This window comes from Citrus sinensis, chromosome 2, assembly GCF_022201045.2.
Source record: "Citrus sinensis cultivar Valencia sweet orange chromosome 2, DVS_A1.0, whole genome shotgun sequence".
NCBI lineage: Eukaryota > Viridiplantae > Streptophyta > Magnoliopsida > Sapindales > Rutaceae > Citrus > Citrus sinensis.
The window spans coordinates 26,029,846-26,049,643 of NC_068557.1; the positions used below are offsets into that span (position 1 = coordinate 26,029,846).

Sequence of the window (19,798 nt, forward strand, 5' to 3'; positions counted from 1 at the left end):
ATTGATATAAATCAGTTAAAATGAGCTAATCATCTTCCTCTAATAAGCTAAATCAGCATTAATAAAAAAAAATTGGCCTTAATATAAGTGATTAAGTATAAACAGTATGTGTATTTAGTATAAAAACAATTTGGCCTTAATCTGGTATTAGTTTAAATTGATTGGTTTGCTGTTTGATCCTTAATTTCCTCTTAATCCAAGCTTAGCTAGAAATGATAATAAAATAGGAATTGGACGAGTCAAGAGGTGTTAATTAGGATGGGCCTGAACACTGGCCATAGATCAATAATCATATACGGAGTTCTTAGTTCACTCCACTTTGTTCTAAGCAAAGCAACTTTTATGCAAATAGATCATTGGATCAGTCTTCTTTATTGTGCAGCTCCAACATCACCTATCCCACAATGAGTCCAAATGCACCCAAATCTTTGAATTTTCATGATGTCGTGTGTACACACACACGCACGTGTGTGTGTATTATTGAATGGTTGTCTAAATTTTCTAATTACAAGAATCATGGCAAAATAAATAAATTATTTGACAAAAAGGTAAGCTTAAATATCATCTTTAAGTGCCTCAATGTGTTAATAATATTATGCAATCTCTTGGATAAATTAAGGTCCTATTTGAAATTGAGGTGCTGTAACTTTTAAGTTACAACTGCTGAAAAAAAATTGTAACTATAAAATAAAAATTAATAATATATAGTAAATAAAAATTTTAAATAAAAATTTTGATAAAATTATTAAACATATAATAGATTTTCTATTATACAAGTGAAAAATTATATCAATATAGTTTTTAAATTACAGTAGGTAGTGTTTACCAAACACTTTAGTGCTATAACTTAAAAATTACAGTTGTCCAATCTCAAAAATTACAGTTGTCCAATCTCAATCCCAAACGCACCCTAAAATTTATAAATCTATCAATATAAGATCAATAAGAAAGTGCCAAGCAATTGTAGCAAGTATTTTTTAAAGCTTTCTTATGGAATAATTTTAGAAGACAGAAGTTGATGGTTGGCATCAATAAATTAGTAGCGTCATCGTCATTCTTCTATATGATATAGAAAAGATTGCTACAGCTGCTGACTTTTAATCTTTTGTTGATGCACAACACCTAATTGCTTCGCAGATTTGACTTTGATGAATTGACACTCCTCCTCCTCCTGCACCAGCTTAAATGACAGGATTAGCCTTTCGATGATTAGCAATATCTATATGAATTTTGATGCCAACCAAAATGCAAATAAGGGTTTAAATTTTGACTCTGTATTGCTGCCAGGAGGTGGAGACAGTTGTGGCAAGCAAGCGAGCAACTTCATTCTCCACGCGTGCATCACGCAAACTGTTGATTAATTTAATTATCTTTTGACTAATGAATTAATTTGTTCGGTTTTGTTGGGAGTATGTGATTGCGAACACAAACATTCTCTGAAATTAAATTATACACCCGATAATAAGGTGCCTGCCCTAGCCGGCTAGCCCTACCCGGCTTCGGCCTGCTCCTGATATCTCCAATTACGAGCTTGGTGCAGTTAAGAGTTTGGACTTGGCCATTGCTGGGCAGCTTCTTTTGGCAGCACATATTAATTAATAAATGTTATACCCACAGAATATATTTGGCAGCAGAATTTAACTAACACAGCCACAAATGAAATTATGGTTAATGAATTTACGGCAGGTAGGATGTGACTTGATTCCATGCATTGATGATACCCTTCTATTTGAATTTCCTAGATGATTATTATTTTAAACAGAATGGTAGAGAATAGGCCTTAACTTCGTGTAAATAATAAAAGAGTAGTGCTAAAAGATTATTCTTTTTATGATTCAGATAACTTCAAATCATAAAATTTATTAAGGATAATACTTCATCAAATCATAAAAGGATAATTACATTTATTTATTTATATTATTATTAACACACACCATTAATTAGAGATCGATAATCCATTTAGATTATTGCTCTATTAATTACAGGCAACTTGAATATTTAAACTCCCTAAATTTTCTTAGTGGAATTTAAGAAAAGTAGTAGATTTTTTTTATGTATTAAACTATTTGGTATTCGAAAATTATATTGGACCCCAACTAATTCATATTTGAGTTGAGTAGTACCATTAGGGCAGAAAAATTGTATCAATAAATATTCCTAAGTCTCGAACCGAAAACCTTAGTTAAGTTAGAATAATCATATGTCTGCTGATGTACGCACTTGTTGGTTTGAGAGAAGCAGTTAGGAATGGCAAAAATCCCCACGGGGACGGGTACCCTCGGGGATTTTCCCGATTTAGAGATGGTATGAGGATAATTTCATACCCAATTTCTTATTCGGAGAAGGGACGTGGAAATTTTTTTACCCAATTTCTTATTCGGGGAGGGGAGGGGATGAGGCGAAATCCACATCCCCATCCCCTACCCATTTCCCCATTTTAATTTTTATTTTTTAAAATTACTAATAAATAAATAATAAAATTTGAATTATAAAATTATAATTATTGGTAAAAATAAAAAAATATCAAAATATTTATATTATTAAACTTTTAGGCCTAATTAACTAATTAAAGTCCTAAATTTTTATTTAGGACATTAAAAAGACCGGACAGATTCTATTAGTCTAAAACTTTTGTTTTAATTTTAATATTCATTAAATATTTTAAACTTAAATCTATTTTTTATTTATATTTAGATGTTATAATTGCCCACAGCAAATCACAATTTTAATATCTAATCTAATCTAATATTTGCTCTTGATTTGCTTCGACTTGAACTATTGTGCTGGAAAATGAATAGTCCATATTTATAAAGTGCCCACACCACAATTGAAAAGTTAATTTTGAATCTAAATTTGATTTTATTTGTAACAATTTTGTATTAGGCTATTAATTTGTTCATGATAGTTTGTATCTCTTGCATGTTGCGTTACTTACTAATTTAATGTATGTGACTTTTGTAATTGATATTAATGTAAGATATATTTCGAACTTTACTTTTATTTGAATTTTTTATTTTAATATGATTAACTCAAAATCGAAAAAAAAATATTAGTTATTCGGAGATCCCCTGTTATTATTCGGGGAGGGGATGAAGATTTTTTTAAATAATTTTGACGGGAATGGAGAGGGGATGGAAACATACGTAAAATATCGGAGATGAGTAGGGGGAGATTGGTCCCTCCCCTCCCCCTCTCCATTGCCATCCCTAGAAGCAGTAGATGATGCCCGTGCCAGCGTGCAGTAGTAGTTAATGGTTTGTTTTTTTTTTTTTGGGCAAGAGATAATTAGATAATTGAGTCATCTCCCCCAGTCTATAGCGTGGAAACTGGGAAATGTTGAAAAATGGAAAGTGAGGAACGCGTTGGCATATGCATGCCACAACAAAAGTAATAGGTTTTCACTAGCGATTGACTTGAAATTCCAAAACTACCCACATATTCATTCAGCAATCTCCATCGCCAGTTGTAGCTTTCAGTTTTACCAATTAAACCATCAAACCCTCCATTCACAAAACCAACAAACGAAGCTTTGTCAATTCCATGAAAACAAAAACTATATACAAAAATTGATCAACAAATAAATAAATAATCAAGCGTCTGTTCCATATTTAATCGAGTCAACCCTTCCTCCTATTCCTCCCAGCCTCTAGAGCTACAAATACATGAACCAACAAACAAGTTAATTAACAGACTGTCTTCTGGATCGCATTTGTGAAAATGCATGGAGGGAATCACTGGGGAGGATCCTTGGAGATCGTTAACAGCAACTCGATAGCAGAAGGTTTTGCTGACAGTAATCACAACAGGAGTAACAACAACAACAACAACCACAGCAGCAGCAGCACGGACGACTGGGACAGAGCGGCGCTGCACTCGCAACGGTTTCATCACTTGGACGAGACGCAGCAGAGCTGGTTGCTGGGGCCTAAGGAAACTAACAAGAAGAACAGGTACGTCGATCTTGGTTGCATCGTCGTCAGCCGCAAGGCCTTGAAATGGACGGTTGCGTCATTTCTCATCGCTTTCCTGGTGATTGGACTCCCCGTAATCATCGCCAAGTCGTTGCCCAAGAGCAAGTCGGCTCCTCCATCTCCCGATGATTACACTCACGCCCTTCACAAGGCTCTCCTCTTCTTCAATGCCCAGAAATGTAAGTCAACTTCCTCCCCTGGTTGTTTCACGTGCGTTTGATCAATTATAATCTCTTTCTGGAAACAAAAATCACGATTTCAGTGTTTTAGAATTTTAAAACACCTCTAGCTAAAAGTAGTGCGAGACGAGGCCAAAAAACTGCGAAGTGTTCTCGTGTTCTTAATTTTTAATTTCTATTAATTTCTTATCGTAAAATATAATGACAAACCAGTTCTTTTTCCCTCTTTTTTTTTTAAGAATATTTTTTGTTCTTTAAAAACGGAAAATGATGATTGGAAAATGAGACCAAACAGCCTCCCAGATGCTTTGATTAACGCGGCTGACCTGACTGACTGTTGTTCATAGGATGCAGAATAAAATTCCGCGTGGGGTCCTTTTTGGCCTCCTCCTAGTAGTTGTATCTTGTTTCAAAATTCCCATATCGACCGTAAAAGTCGTCCCCCTTTTAGAATTGGCAATTGTACGAGAAATATTAAAGATTTCTTTTAAAAAGAGTTTAACAAATGATAAAATCAGTTGTCGAGATTGTGATGCCTTCCCTTGAATTTATGAACCATAAATATCGAAAGCGAGATGTGCCACCACGTCTTCGGATATCGATTATCAGTTTGGAATTTGTCAATGGACCCCTTTACATATCGAAAACTCACTTTCACATGTGGATTGACTAATATATTTTCTTTTATTCATGCCCCTCGAGTTTGGCCTGGCTTGGGATTGGGTAGGTCATTTTAGGGATTTCTCTTCATAAATTGGTCATAAAACATAAAAAATTAAACTTATGCACTACTACAGTCGACAAGTCTACAAGAGGGTTAGCCCATTTTAAGAGCTGCGACAAGGTTACGTCATAAACATTGGGAGGCCCACAAGGGCGCGTGTGGCGGCAAGATTGGCAATGCTGGAGAAAGGCCAGAGACCTAAGAAAAAGAAGCGTATCCGTCCAATACTTAATGTTTTGCATTTCTTTAAAAATACACTAAATTAACTTTTAACATAAATTATTCCATAATTAGTTTTATGGTTACTCTGAATGTGCTTTGTATAACTACTATGAGCTTGAGTTCTTGATTTATGTTATAAACGAGTTACAAATTAATTAGGATACCTATTTTTGTGATTTTATATCTTTAAATTAATAGATTTGATGAGTTTATATGACTAATTTTCTAGTTGGTACCTACAATGACAAAATTAAATCTTTTTTTTTTGTTATTTAGCTAGAATTGATTTTTTTTTTTGGGTTACATTTAGGGACAGAATAGTTATTTTTTCAATTTTATGTTAAAGAATGGAAAAGTGATACATTTTGTAAACTTCAGAAGGATAGTTGCAAAAAAAAAAAAAAAATTTGGCTTATTTTTTTTTATAAAATACAAAACATTAAGTAGTTAGTAGATATTTGGCCAAAAGAAAAAGAGAAATAATTATGAGTAGAAAGAAAATAAGAAAAATTTTTTTTTATCAAAAAGTCTAGTTTTCTTTGTAATTAATTAAAAATAGTTGTATCGCCTTTACAATGGTTAAGCTTATTTCTAATAATCGTTTGCATTGCCATTAATATAACTCATTCTGTTTTGGTTTCCTTTAGAAAATGTGTAGCTGTTCATTTTCTTTTTAATTTCAATGTCCCATTTTTCAAAATTATATTAATATTTTTAAAAAATTATTTTTACCCACATTTTAAAACTTGGAGAGTATGGTTAATATTATGCCAAAGATTAGGGGTACCCATTAAAATAATTCCTTTTTGTTTCTTTGAGAAATCTAGTTATTCCTCTCCTTTTAATTTTAAATTTTAATGTTTGGCTGAATTAAAACCCCCAGAGTAATGTATGCAAAGCGATGAGGATAGTATATGTTTGCATGTTTCATTCGGTCGAAAACAATTCAGTTCACATTTTTATTTTAAAAAATTAATTGTTATAGAATAGGCCTTTGGTTATATTTGAAGTACAATTCCATGTGTTTATGTTGATGAAATACGGCCATAAATAAATAAATAAATAATCAAAATACTGCTGGTTGGTTGCAGCTGGGAAATTGCCAAAGAACAATGGGATTCCATGGAGAGGAAACTCAGGATTAAGTGATGGTAATTCAACAACAGATGTAAAGGGAGGTCTAGTTGGAGGATATTATGACGCCGGAGACAACACAAAATTCCATTTTCCAATGTCGTTTGCTATGACTATGCTCAGTTGGAGTCTCATTGAATACAATCACAAATATCAATCCATTGGCGAATACGACCATATGCGAGAACTCATCAAATGGGGCACTGATTATTTGCTCCTCACCTTCAATTCCTCTGCCACCAAGATCGACAAAATCTATGCTCAGGTAAGCAGACGTTGCTCACGTTTTGATGAGCGATACTACCCCATAATATTGATTGGTCGAACTATTATTTTACGAGATATTAAATAATTGTGCCACACGTGCAGTTTCTCATTAAATCATTTCTTTCTTTGTATATGTACATATAGACAAAAGTAAAAAGTTTTTGTGACAAGTGAAGTGTACAACTTGTAGGTTGGTGGGTCTCAAAATGGCACTTCAGAACCAAATGACCATAACTGTTGGCAGAGACCAGAAGATATGGATTATCCTAGACCAGTTCAAACCATAAATGCAGGGCCTGATCTTGCTGGTGAAATGGCAGCAGCACTAGCAGCAGCCTCAATAGTATTTAAAGACAACACTGCTTACTCCAGAAAGCTCGTCAAAGGTGCAAAAACAGTCTTTGATTTCGCAAGGGAGGGTGGCAAAAGAAGACCATATTGTCGTGGGAATCCTTTCATTGAACCATATTACAACTCCAGTGGATACTTTGATGAATATATATGGGGTGCTGCCTGGTTGTATTATGCCACAGGAAATGTTTCCTATCTTTCACTGGCAACAAATTCAGGCTTACCTAAGAATTCCAAGGCATTTTATAGGATTCCTGAAAAGAGTGTGCTCAGCTGGGACAACAAGTTACCAGCAGCCATGCTCTTGTTGACGAGATTCAGGATTTTTTTGAGTCCAGGTTACCCTTACGAGGATATGCTGCGGATGTATCACAATACAACTAGTCTCACTATGTGTTCTTATCTTGAACAATTCCATGTCTTCAACTGGACCCGAGGTATACATCCGCTCAAAAACCTGAAACATAGTTGATTATATAATTATGACTAATTATGTGATTTTTGATTGAATTGCTTTAGGGGGAATGGTCCAACTGAACCAGGGAAAGCCACAACCTCTACAATATGTGGCTAACGCGGCTTTCTTAGCATCACTCTATGTTGATTACTTGAATGCCTCTGGAGCTCCAGGGTTCACTTGTGGTCCCAACTTCATTACATTAGCTAAGCTTCGGAGTTTCGCAACATCCCAGGTATCCTCTTCTCTGTTCTTATATTTGGTTTAAGAATTACACATTCTGGGAAAAGCAGCCAACATTTCAATTTTCTCAGTAGGATTTGTTGGGATTTCTTGCTTCACAAGGTTGTTATATTCATATGCTAGTAGGGCAGAATCAAATGGGTACCATTAAATCGAAATCAAATTCATTCACAGAATTTGCTTCCAGAGTGATAACTAAATTAATTCCTGAAAAAAAATCATGTTTGTTTTGTATTAACTGCACAGATTGGCTACATTCTTGGGAAGAACCCCATGAAAATGAGCTATGTGGTGGGATATGGCAAGCAGTTCCCCAGACATGTGCATCACCGGGGTGCCTCAATACCCAGTGATGGCAAAAAGTATTCATGCAAAGGAGGATGGAAATGGTCTAACAACCCGAAACCCAACCCTCACAACATTACAGGAGCTATGGTCGCAGGGCCTGATCGGTTTGACAAATTCAATGATGTAAGAACCAATCATAACTACACAGAGCCGACTTTAGCTGGGAACGCAGGACTGGTTGCTGCACTTGCATCATTGACAACCAGCGCTGGCATTGGCATTGACAAGAATACCATGTTTTCAGCAATTCCACCGCTCTACCCACAGAGCCCTCCACCCCCACCGCAATGGAAGCCTTGAACCAAGACAGCTGCTACAACAAACTGGGTATTGATGTCTAGAGCTTCACTACACTCTCTCTTCCCTACAGCTTAGATTTTTTTATTTTTCATTTTTTCCTTGTTTGTGCAAACAACCACATATATTCATTCTTCTGAGACAGAAGGGTGTTTCTCATATATACATGCATTATCTTTATATTCGCTTGTGTGCATTCAGCAGGCAACTTTATTGTTGTGCTTTACGGTAAACAAAATTCTCGCAAGCAGTCTTTGTATCTTGTACGCAGTATAGCATAATTGATTTGGCCCTTCCAACAGAAGTAAGAGATCAAAAGATCGATTCACTTTACACCAATCTTCGAGGGGAAGCTTTAATCTGGGTTTGTGCAGGGGCGGGGCGAGGATAGGGTGTGTGAAATGAAAATATATATGTATTCCTTAATATTGAGGTCAGAAGAGGTGTCTCACTCAGGCAGATAATTTCAGAATAGAGAAACCCAATCCCCAGAAATTTTCTGCAAATTTCCTATTGAGCTCATTGTGCACTGTTTTTCCAGTTGCTTCTGGCACACCATCTTTTTCAATGGCACTTTATCATCTACGAAAAAGAAAAAAGAAAAAGAAAGATAATAATTTTCGTACAACTTTCAATCATTGTAAGGAGCTCCACTAGCGAAGTCACTTCCCAGGAGATGGGAATTACAGTTGATCGGTTGAAAGACGACATAAACTAAAAATGGGAGGGATTTAGATTGGTTGCCTTTTGGATGTGATACAGCCATCGTTGCAGCAGCAGCAGCAGTTAATAGAGATGCCGTAATTCCTCTCTGATTCAGTTAACACTGGAAATGTGCTAGCCTTCCAATAACTAAACTCCGTTGCTCGGATTTTGTGAGTGGTTCGTTCACATAGAATTGCTTGCTCCCTCAAGGTACCCACTAATCCTGATTTCTTAGAATGCACCTTACTCCAGCTGCAACAACTTACTTTTGAGTTTTGAGCAACACCGCCGCAAGTCCCTAAGGCGTGGTGTGGTGTGGAAGTAAAATGAGAAATGAGTGTGGAGCAGCAAATGTGTACCCTTTTATGTTCTAATTTTTGTTACTGCTGCTATTATTAATATTAGATTTACTGACTCAAACAAATTTTTTAAATTCTGAACAATTTTAGCAAAATTCTGAACAATTTTGCAAAACTCTCTTTATTTAATTTCACATTTTCAGCTATTTCTTATTTAAGGACAAATTTCTTGTCCTTAGTGGGAGTAGATAGAACTATATGGACTGTCTTTGCTAATAACAATTGATGTCTCTTCAAGTTCAGTTTCTTGCACAATTTCAATCATATACTTAGATATAAAATTTAAATCAAGAATAGATTATATCTTTTCTTTTGAAAGATGGTGCTCATTTTAAATCTCTTCATGCCTAATTTTAGGCACCTAATTCAATTATTTTCTCTCGATGATAGGTTTGCCTATGGCCAAGTCCCAAGGTCTAATAAGGATTCTTGTAATTCTCCCATTTGAACATCTTAACGCCTTAAAATGATCGTTTCACTGCATCCAAAGTCGCTTTGGCATACGATTATAAATGATTGCTGGAACTGTTACAGATGCTTCGTCATACGAGAAACATTTTCTTCCAAAATCGCTTTGTTGGTTTTTATCTTTTTAAAATTCACTACTTCTTTCACTTCCTTCTCTTTTTCTTTCTTTTTTTTTTTAAAAAAAAAAAAATCGAACAAGAAATAATGAATAGAAGAATGGCAAAATCGTAATTAAACCGTGAAACAGCTGCCGATGAAACTTGACCGGAAAACTGAGCGGTAGTGGTTGGAACTTGGAGAATCGAGGCATTTGAATGTGATAGCGGGGTGGTGTGTCAGATTCGGGGTGAGTTAATCGGCAAATCCTAATCCTTAAGGTACAACACCTCAATCCCGAGCCTATTTGTTGTGATTAATTATTAGTTGCATGTATATTCCTAGTATTCAGACCAGTGGCAAGGTCTCAGGCAGACGGTTTCAGTCACCATGTACTCTTTTTTTGGTTGCTTCGTTCGGGGTCATCATCTGTATCAATGGACATTCTTTTTTGGAGGGGTAAAAAGAAGGGACAGATACTATATTCTCTCACCAATTTCAATCATAAGGATCGAAAGGCGCATTCATTAGTGAAGACAATTACCAGAAGATGGGACCTATTTCAGATTCTGTAAGACCAAATTTGTCTTTATTTGTTTTTTTCCTCCCCAAATTAACAGTTTCATCAGTGAAGGCCATAAAAGATGGGAGCGGTTTTGGATCAGTTTCCTTTTTATGCATTAAAATTTGCAGATATGATTCAGCTATCATTGCAAATAGCAAGAACCAGGCTCTAGGGGAGCAGAGCGGCCTGGTTGAGTTAATGGAGTGTCGGCAGCTAATGGAGCAGCCGCAATTCCTCTTTGATTCAGCAAACACCTGAAATGTGCCAGCCTTCCGGTAACTTGCTTTGCCTCCTTTGCCAGCTTGTCATATGGGGTCCATAACCGCTCTGGGAGAGAAGTAAATAGACAAGAGAAGAATTTTGTTAGCAGATGATAAAAAAAGACGATATCAATGCAACAATTTCATGATCATCCTGATAAAAGCTTTTCTAATACTTGTTTGAAGAAATAAAACATGGCGATTGCCAAAACAATGCTCTTGAGCCAATGGATATTAATTATCATTGAGCTAATAAACAAGTACCTGCAGCTGCTGCAGCACGTGGCCATATGGTTTGCTGAATATCCGATGCATCAACTGTTTCACCCCACATGCATACTTCACCACCTATAACTAATTTCTGCTGCTCGGATTTTGTGATATTTGTAAGTGGTTCGTTCATATAGAATTGTTCCCACGTGGTATCCAAGTGGTCCAAATACCACTTATCCTGGTTGCTTACAATGCACCTTAATCCAGCTGCAACAACTCTCTGAGCAACACCACCACCAAGCCTATGCAAATTTTAAGCAGAAATTAAATCTTTCTGAACATCATTTTGTGATCTATGAAATATTTGATTTCAAGTTCATAATTTGCAAATGAGATTTACATTCCATGAAAAGAAAACACTAGCAAATCAAATTTATCAATCATATCCGGAATAATTACCCATGGACCATTAGTGAACAAAAAATTTATGATGTTTTTGTACATCTAGTGAAATTTTTAAGAGTTAAATATTTAGTCACAAAAGTGGGCAACATTTTTAAACTAAGTTTATAATTTTAAGCCTCTCTGCGAAGGGTTGGTAGAGAGAGGCTGCTCTTAAGTGCAAGCAAACACCATAGATTGGATACAATTCTTTGTAAAAGCAATGCTACCACAAGGTTCAACCAGAATCTTGTACTTTTTCTGAACATTCTATCGACAACAAGGAATACTGGAGTTTATATGACATGAGTATTCTTTGTCAGGTTAGAAAAAGATCGAGAAGAACATACCAGTTGTGAACCACTGTTTTTGGGCTCAATTTATTGCCAAAGTTGTTGAAGGTCTCTTCCCTGACATATTTCATCTCCATGATTGGAAAAACATAAAAACCACATGATTGACTATAATCATCATTCATAAGATCCATACCAGTTTACAATTTCGTATCCATGCAAAAGAGCTATTTTCTGGGCTTGCAACACAAAGTACTGATAAGCTTGAGATTCATTCATAGAATGCTCTTTTAACCTGCACATTGCAGCAGTTAAGAATCTAGTATGTCTATTGTATGTTAGGCTATGACTAGAGTTCCAAATAAAGTCCAACCTAATCTGAATAAAACAAAATAAGAAACATCAAAGTCCAGAATATACAATAAACTATCCCAAATTAAGGGAATTATGAAGAACTAGTGTGCCTATGACAAATTGACAACCAAGTACCAAATAGAAGATCAGTTAAACCTACATATCTGAAAATAACCACCATCTATAATGAAATTTTCAGCACAAAAATTGTGGTAAACACGAACTTAAAATCCAAAACCAGATGGATTTGTTTTTAAGATGTTCCTTGCAGCTAAGGTTGTTACGACATAGTAGGACAAGATCTTAAGGTTATTACCATTTTGATACATGAGGAGTCAATGTCCAGCAACCTGAATGAAATGATGAAAAAGCAATAAATTATCAATAAAACATTATCATATTTGGTCAATTATTACAAAAGTCAATGAAATAAGCAAATCATTTACATAGCAAGAACAATAGCATCTTACAAAAAGAGAAATTAATCAAAGCAGGATATGAATAGCATTTCTGCTGCAGTAAAACAACAATATCCGCAATCAAGGTCATGAACATAATGTTTTATTATGCGCTATTCATAATGCTAGAACTGGGTTCTATAATTAAAGGTACTGAACTAATATGTTCAGTCGAATGAATCAATCTCTGCAGACAAGAACAATGTAAACTGACAGATATCAACTCCATTAAATAGAGAACATTAGACCGGATACTAACAAAATGACACATATTTAAGGAACATGGAAAAATCAACCAAATCATTCACCTAATTAGTAAACTTGATAAATATCAATACAGGAAAAAAAAATTATAAGGGATTTTTCAAAGTTTCTTTCTCTTTCATTTTATTGTATTAAAAGATTACAAGAATTGGATTGTTGAACTTTGCACTTCATGGCAGGACCAAAATTTTTAAGATGATTAAAATGTCTGAATATACTATTGAATCTCAAATTATCCTTCGTCACACTGCACCTTCTCAAATTGCCACATTTCATATTCCATGCAGTAATAACAGTAACCTTGTCCTTTTTAATTTTTATCCTTTGTGTTATCTTAAAAAATCAGCAAATTGAAGAAGCATTGAACTGAAATTATACGTGGTACTACAGATAATAACTGTACCAATATTGCAAGAGTGAATTACAATAAAGAACTTACTTGTATTAACTTCATCACCTCCCAAATGAACAAACTTATATTTAAAGACTTTGCTGAAATCTGAGAAACAAAAGTTTCGGTAATGTTAGATTGTTGATTCCCACTTTTCATTTGAGTTTAAGCATATTAATTTAGAGAGAAAAAAATTAATATTGTTATAACATAAAGCAACTGTGTTCGGAAAGGAAGAAGTGATATTACCTGAAAGTATCCCATCTATCACCTTAAATGTAAATTCATTGCTGACATCAAGCGGCTCCTGACAGTCCTTCGATGGCCACAAAGAAGGATAGCCCTTGCCCCTAAACATTAAAACTTACCCGTAAAACCTAATCCAAGGACACTGTAAAAGCTTTTCTTCACTACACCATGTTAAAAGTTATTAACCATATTATAAAAGAAATGCAATAGACATTACACAACCAAACATGAGTCAAACAGCAACTTAGGGACAAGATTCTTCTTTCTTTTTCTCAACCCATGTGCATTGAAAGTATTCAACTATCTCAGATCTTACTTATATTAATTTTTGAACAAAAAGTATATCATCTGACATAGGATAAATGCTGTTGTAAGAATGGATTTGTCATTATTACCAAGAGAGAGCATGCCCAGGCACATCTAGTTCAGCTAATACATTAATTCCTCGTTTCTGAGCATAACTGCACATAAGTTGATAATCAATATGTTAGAGATATAGAAACAAGGAGAAAGTAAGTGGCGCAAACAAGTCACAGAGCACATGCCTCACAATTTCAGCTGCATCAGCCATTGTATATCTTTCAGAAGTTGAATAAGCACCATCCCATAGTTTTGGATATGAAGGTATCTCCAAAGGAAAAGATTGTGTATCTACAATGTGCCAGTGCAACACGTTCTGCATGAAAACAAGAACTAATAATGTGTAGAGACCAATTTCCAAAGCTGTTATCTATTACTAAACTACTTGCTTCCTCCAATCACAAGAATATGCCCGCAATTGTCAGTTGATGCCAGCAAGAATATTATTTGTTGTCAGATGAAATATCAGATATATCCTCAATACCAGTTCTGTCAATTCTAGATTACATACCAGTTTTGCGTAGGCCATAGAGTCAATAACATTCTTGATTATCGGCAATGGTTGGTAATGTCGAGATGTATCTGCAGAAAATTTCAATTGAAATCGGATAAATCATATTTGTTTGAAAAAAAAAAAAAATTTCACTAGCTACTTGAAGGAAGCTATATTCGGCTTCTTCATAGAATTATGATGAGAAAAACAAGCAGGAGCAAATGGTCATGCCGTTTATGCAGTCAAGTGAACCCAATACAATTCCCATTTACTAGTTCATAAGATAAGTTGTTTGATAGCAAATACTTTGAAGAACTACATCTTAACATGACCCTAATTACACTGGATGACTTAAAGAGGTTTAATATAAATATTGACCTACAAACAGATAACATTTTCTCAGACATGTCATTAGGATAGTATAAGAAGCTTCTCACCAATTAAGAGCCCTCGAAAAGAAAACCTTGGCTGATCATTTATGATCCAGGGAGTCATCAGAATTTCTATTACCCGGGAACTGAAGTTGAATTGGCATAGCTGGCTCAATGTCTGCAGAACATGCAAATAAGAATATTTTAAGAATTACAAAACTTGTTTAGAATGTCAAAGCATCATTGACATTATCATAAATGAAAGCACCTAACCTGAAGACCATGCAAAGCCCCATAAACTGTCTGTGCCTGCATTGTTCATAGTAAATTTTAGTTGATCAAAGACTTACAGATTAATAATAACAAATACAATCTGATATCCTGACCAACTAAAAAATATATTCATTTTATACGAGATCAAGCATAATAAGACATAATGCACATCCATTATCAAGCAATCACCAATAACTATGTCACAGACATACTATATTGAGGCTGCTTTTGCTGGGTGATGTGTGTGTGTGTTTGTGTGTATATATGGTAAAGATTGACAGCTGCAGCAGTTTCTCTAACAATCCCGTAAGGTCATAGAATGGTATCAACAAATGCCTTATTCTTGTGTCGTGAAAGAACAGGGTAAAATCTACATAGTTGCAACCAATAAACCACAAGCAAGGACGTAATGTTCATGAACATTTAACTGCATTCATATGAAAAAGCAGTGCATTGTCTACAAGCTTCACTTGAGCATTTACCAAGAAAATGCAGCAAAAAGCAGAAGACAATCTGTCAAGTACATTCCACGGTTAACAAAATCACATCAATAGAAGATCATTTTGTCTTTAGAGATTGATTATACAATCTTTCAATGTCAAATACACAATCCTATGTTGTTCAAAGTGATTGCTCTGGAGCTTAAGTGATGTACTCTTCCAAACTCCTAAACTGGATAAGATTTAAAACTATATTTCCTTGAAGGTATTTACCTTAAAGAATTAGGTCATAACATGTAGACAATTTTTTTTTTTTTTTAATTGAACATGGACATTAGCCTTTTGGCTCTATTGTTAAGACACTTAGTGACAGCCCTATTTGAATAGAAAAATGAAAGCATTTCAGATATTTGCTTTGCAAATTGTGGTCAGTGTTCTTGTCACAGGAGTCAACTTAAAGTCTCCTTTTTTTTTTTTTTTAATTTCTCCTTTTCTTTTATTGCTACACCTGATTAATGGCAAAAAGTATGAAAAGGATCGTAAGGCCTACCTCAAGATGTGCATAAGTTGGCTTATCAGGTGAAGGGACCAATAACTTGTAAGACTCATCGATTCCATATTGTAACTGCAAAGCAGACAAGAATTATCAAGCAATGATGTAAACGTTTTTGTTAGTAAAGTAAACAAACGTTATATCAGATGAAAAAACAAGGATCATTTTAATTTAATGGACACAAACACAGAAGAAAACTACATTAATCTGTAACGAAAAGACAAAAATATTGTACAAGCAAAGGTCAAAACCAACCGAAATTAAAAGCCCACCAAAAAAAAAAAAAAATTCTTACTCGCATTTTAAAGCAAAATCATTTAACAAAGAAACAAAAAAACTCATTATACAGAACAGAGAAGAAACAAGCAATGAGTTAACTTATGGTTTCATACAATCAAAATCGAATCTCGATTCACTGTACAAGAAATCTAAAACAAATGGGTAATCAAAGATAATGAAGAAGAAACCAAGCAATGAAATTAACAAATACCTCGTCTTTCGTAGATGAAATGAAAACGTTCAAGCCCTGAAGAACTCTGGATTGATCAAGCTTAGACGTATCACCATCAACAACATGAGCCCCCTTAACAACAGCAAGAAACCTTGAGAACCCATCTTTCAAAATCCCAGAAGCATCTTTGTACTTGCTCCCCTGACTCATTATCTTAAAATCCTTTCCCACATAAAGACTCTTATGGCCATGACTCACGGATAGCGGCATTGGCCATATCCTCACCCCATGTTCACCAATACCATGAGCACCCTTTATCCCTACCACTTGAACAAGAAACAACACCAAATTCAAAACCCAGAAAGCTCCCATTACTCTCCTCTCCGTAACACCCAAAACCCACATTTTGCTTCAAGGAATGTTATGTTACAACTTACACATTTATGCAGTTGCAGAGGTACAGTTTGTATTATTAAAGTTGTTAATTTATATATATAATTAGTGGAAAATGAAAAGAATCTTGAAGCAATGTAGAAAGAGCCGTGCGAATAGGGATTACGAATTTAAGGCAATAAATGCTTGGCTCATCCCTTTGTTGTTATTTTACTTACTTATTGTTATTATTGTTAGTTCATGAATTATTCTCAATAAAGACAGAACGATTTTTGGACATTTTTTTTAATTTTTATTTAATCAACTATAATTTTTCTTTGTTTAGCTACCTAATATTGTTTGATCAATCTTATCCGCTGATTTTTAAAGTGGGCATGTGTTTAATGTTTGGGACCACGTAACGTGCATGGTTTATGATTTGAGTTAAAAGTTTTTTCTTTTACCATTCAAATTTAAAATATAATCAATTGCGTGATTTCTCTGTTTTTGTTGATATCTCCCGCCAAAGTGGTGTATTAACCCGCCGAAAAGTAGCATTTGACGTGGTCCCCACTTAGTGATACCGATATGGACCGTTGATTTTTGATCGTAATGAAACACGTAACTGGGTAAGGATTCGGGAGTGGACTAAAAAAGTTAGCATTGCGAAATGGATTAAATTGTGACCATATAGTTTCAAATTTCAAGTATATTTATTTTATATAAATTTAATGTAACATAAATTCATTAGTTTGATTAAAATATAAAATAATAAAAATAAAATATATGAGTAAAAAATATTAATTTTAATTAAATAAATTATGTCACGTTAATTTATATAAATTAAATTTTTACAACAATAAAGTAAAGGGATTTACTACGTTATGAAACGTCACTCAATTGAATTCATAAGACTTGGAATTTACCCAAAGTGGGTCATTCCTTTCAAGCTTTTGCATTTGTTTGTTGACCAACACCTAACCCTAAAGCAGCTGTTTATGTATTATTCTGTGAGGAATTTTTGTTATTCTTTGTCTTTTTTTTTTTTTTTTTTTTTTCCTTCTCCCTTTTCTCTTACTTTAGGATTTCGTACAAACTTCTTCTTTGAATTTCTTGGAGCATATTTTAAATTTTTCTTCAAGGATGAAGTCGCTAACGCGGGGATCAAGGATAGCCTCGGCATGGTTTTAAATGCAATTTTGGTAAAATTGTAAATTGTAATTTAAAAGCAAATTGAACTTTTTAAAATCCAAATAACAAATTTTTTTAAATGAATTTAATAAAAAAATAAATAATTTTAATAAACGTTAAAATAATTTTAATAAAAAATTATAATTATAAAAATATTTGTAAAATTTTGGAATTTAATAAAAATCCCCTAAATTATTAAAATTTTGGAATTTATTTTTTAATAAATAAATTCAGTTATTTTAATAAAATTTTTCAAAATTATAAAATTTTAATACAAATAATTATTAAAATTTTACAAAATCTAAATTTAATAAAAATCAGATGTGTTGTTATTTTTTATTTATTTATTTATTAAATTTAGGAGTATTTTTATAATTATAATTTTTTATTTTTCAAAATTTTTATAAGATAAAATAATTTTTAATTTATTTATTTAGGGGTAAAATTATCATTTCGTTTTATTTAACGGTGTTAGTGTAAAAATAACTAATTGATAAAAAATTTAAAAAAAAATAATGTAAAAAATATGTTAAAATTTTATAGTAGTTAAATGAATATAAAGTAAAAGGAAAGTGGTGCAACGATAATTTTCTTAATAAAATTATACAATTGATTAGTGTTTATTGATTGTGAGAATCTTCTATGTTGAATTTAATTATACGAACAACTTTGACTCCAAACAATGCCAGCCAAACACCATGTCCAAGCGGGCAACCGTTCTTTTACCAAATTGCCACTCAACCTGCCCGAGCTAAATGGATTTGCTATCCTTACCCAATCCATATGAGATTCGCATTTATTTATTTATTTATATTTAATTTTCAAGGCAACTTGATCTGAAAACGACAACGTGCTTGTGTGGGCTGATGCGGCAGCTTCAGATCCCCTCCAAAATTAAAATTTCATTTCTTATTTTATGAATCTTGATGAAAGTTTGAAAATGTTTTTTAAATAATATTCTTTAAATAAAATTATTACTCTCTCTTTTTAATTTTTAAAAAAATGACTTTTCCTTCTTCAAATAATATTACATTATTTTTAAAATAATCATTATCAAATGGAGAGAAATAATATAACTATATTTTTAGAACAATGGAAGATAATTAAATTTAATGAAAAAATAATTTGATTAAAATAATATAAACTTATTTCTATGTGAAGATTTTTTGTGAGAGCTTAATATTTTCACTCTTTTAATTTCCCACATACATAAGTAAATAAATATTTTAAAAAATAAAATTATGTGAGTCTTTTGGTGATACTTTAAGAAGTATGTGAAATTCATATCTTAAGTGATATTGAGGATTTTAATAATTGTGCCTTGACCAATTTGACATTCATCTGTTGGATAATAAAATATTAATTTTATATCATTCAATAAATAAATAACACATAACAATTGAGACTCAAGTTAAGACTTAACTATTGAGATCTTTAATAAATAACAGCAATCCTAATATTATTTTTATTTAAACAAAATAATATGATACATGAAGCCTAAATTGATTTTTTTTTAGCCACTAACTTTCATTCCGTAATTAACTAAATAAATTTGTTTGAAAACCATATGACTAGACCCCTAAATTTATTAGTAGATTGCTAAATAAGGATATGTCTACAAGGTTGTCCATGTGAAGTATAACTTTCCCAATATAAGTTGAAGATTCTAGTTTTTTTGTTGTGAAATACAACATCTACAATTTTCGTTTTGAACCCTGAGTTTTTGTGCGTCTACACAATAAATCATATATTGAAGACAGAAGAAAATTTATGGGGTTTAACCAAGAACTTCAAGTTTTTAACAAAAATGTCAGAGGTTATTACTTAATACAGGTTTAAGATTGTCATTCTCATCAAATAATCACTTATTTCGCTGAATGATTGATAAACCTGTTCTAAATCAAATAATATGGCTATCAAAAGCAACCTAGAGAGTTTTTTTTTTTTTTTCACAAAATTAATTGTTTGACAATAGAAGGGAAACA

At 33.3% G+C, this 19,798-nt stretch overlaps 2 protein-coding genes across 4 annotated transcripts; one reads left to right on the forward strand and one right to left on the reverse strand.

Annotated features, from left to right (window-relative positions):
• Nucleotides 1-3,307: 3,307 nt before the first annotated feature.
• Nucleotides 3,308-10,840, forward strand: LOC102625495 (endoglucanase 12). Of its 3 annotated transcripts, none has more exons than XM_052435157.1 (7): nucleotides 3,308-4,150; nucleotides 6,188-6,495; nucleotides 6,688-7,285; nucleotides 7,368-7,540; nucleotides 7,795-9,108; nucleotides 9,648-10,102; nucleotides 10,207-10,840. In XM_052435157.1, the coding sequence occupies exons 1-5, from the start codon at nucleotides 3,718-3,720 to the stop codon at nucleotides 8,194-8,196; spliced, it is 1,914 nt and encodes a 637-aa protein (XP_052291117.1). In that variant the 5' UTR covers nucleotides 3,308-3,717; the 3' UTR covers nucleotides 8,197-9,108; nucleotides 9,648-10,102; nucleotides 10,207-10,840. The 3 variants fall into 3 exon arrangements, with proteins under 3 accessions (XP_052291117.1, XP_052291118.1, XP_006468640.2); XM_052435158.1 differs by having other exon boundaries at nucleotides 10,279-10,840; XM_006468577.4 differs by having other exon boundaries at nucleotides 9,648-10,840.
• Nucleotides 10,389-16,813, reverse strand: LOC102625219 (beta-hexosaminidase 3). Its single transcript, XM_006468576.3, has 14 exons — nucleotides 16,290-16,813; nucleotides 15,797-15,871; nucleotides 14,807-14,842; nucleotides 14,600-14,711; nucleotides 14,181-14,251; nucleotides 13,855-13,985; nucleotides 13,705-13,770; nucleotides 13,310-13,410; nucleotides 13,109-13,168; nucleotides 12,264-12,297; nucleotides 11,790-11,888; nucleotides 11,651-11,710; nucleotides 10,911-11,161; nucleotides 10,389-10,713 (listed from the first exon to the last, which is right to left on the reverse strand). Exons 1-14 carry the CDS (start codon nucleotides 16,653-16,655, stop codon nucleotides 10,529-10,531), a joined length of 1,647 nt encoding a protein of 548 aa, XP_006468639.2. The 5' UTR covers nucleotides 16,656-16,813; the 3' UTR covers nucleotides 10,389-10,528.
• Nucleotides 16,814-19,798: the final 2,985 nt, after the last annotated feature.

What these genes read in the sequence shown, in the direction of transcription:
- LOC102625495 (XM_006468577.4), top strand. Translation starts at nt 3,718, where the DNA reads ATGCATGGAGGGAATCACTGGGGAGGATCCTTGGAGATCGTTAACAGC. An exon ending in CTTCTTCAATGCCCAGAAAT is followed by an intron (nt 4,151 to 6,187) that starts GTAAGTCAACTT and finishes GGTTGGTTGCAG; the next exon opens with CTGGGAAATTGCCAAAGAAC. An exon ending in TCGACAAAATCTATGCTCAG is followed by an intron (nt 6,496 to 6,687) that starts GTAAGCAGACGT and finishes TACAACTTGTAG; the next exon opens with GTTGGTGGGTCTCAAAATGG.
- LOC102625219 (XM_006468576.3), bottom strand. Translation starts at nt 16,655, where the DNA reads ATGTGGGTTTTGGGTGTTACGGAGAGGAGAGTAATGGGAGCTTTCTGG. An exon ending in TTTCATCTACGAAAGACGAG is followed by an intron (nt 15,872 to 16,289) that starts GTATTTGTTAAT and finishes TCTGCTTTGCAG; the next exon opens with TTACAATATGGAATCGATGA. An exon ending in GATGCAGCTGAAATTGTGAG is followed by an intron (nt 13,771 to 13,854) that starts GCATGTGCTCTG and finishes ACTTATGTGCAG; the next exon opens with TTATGCTCAGAAACGAGGAA.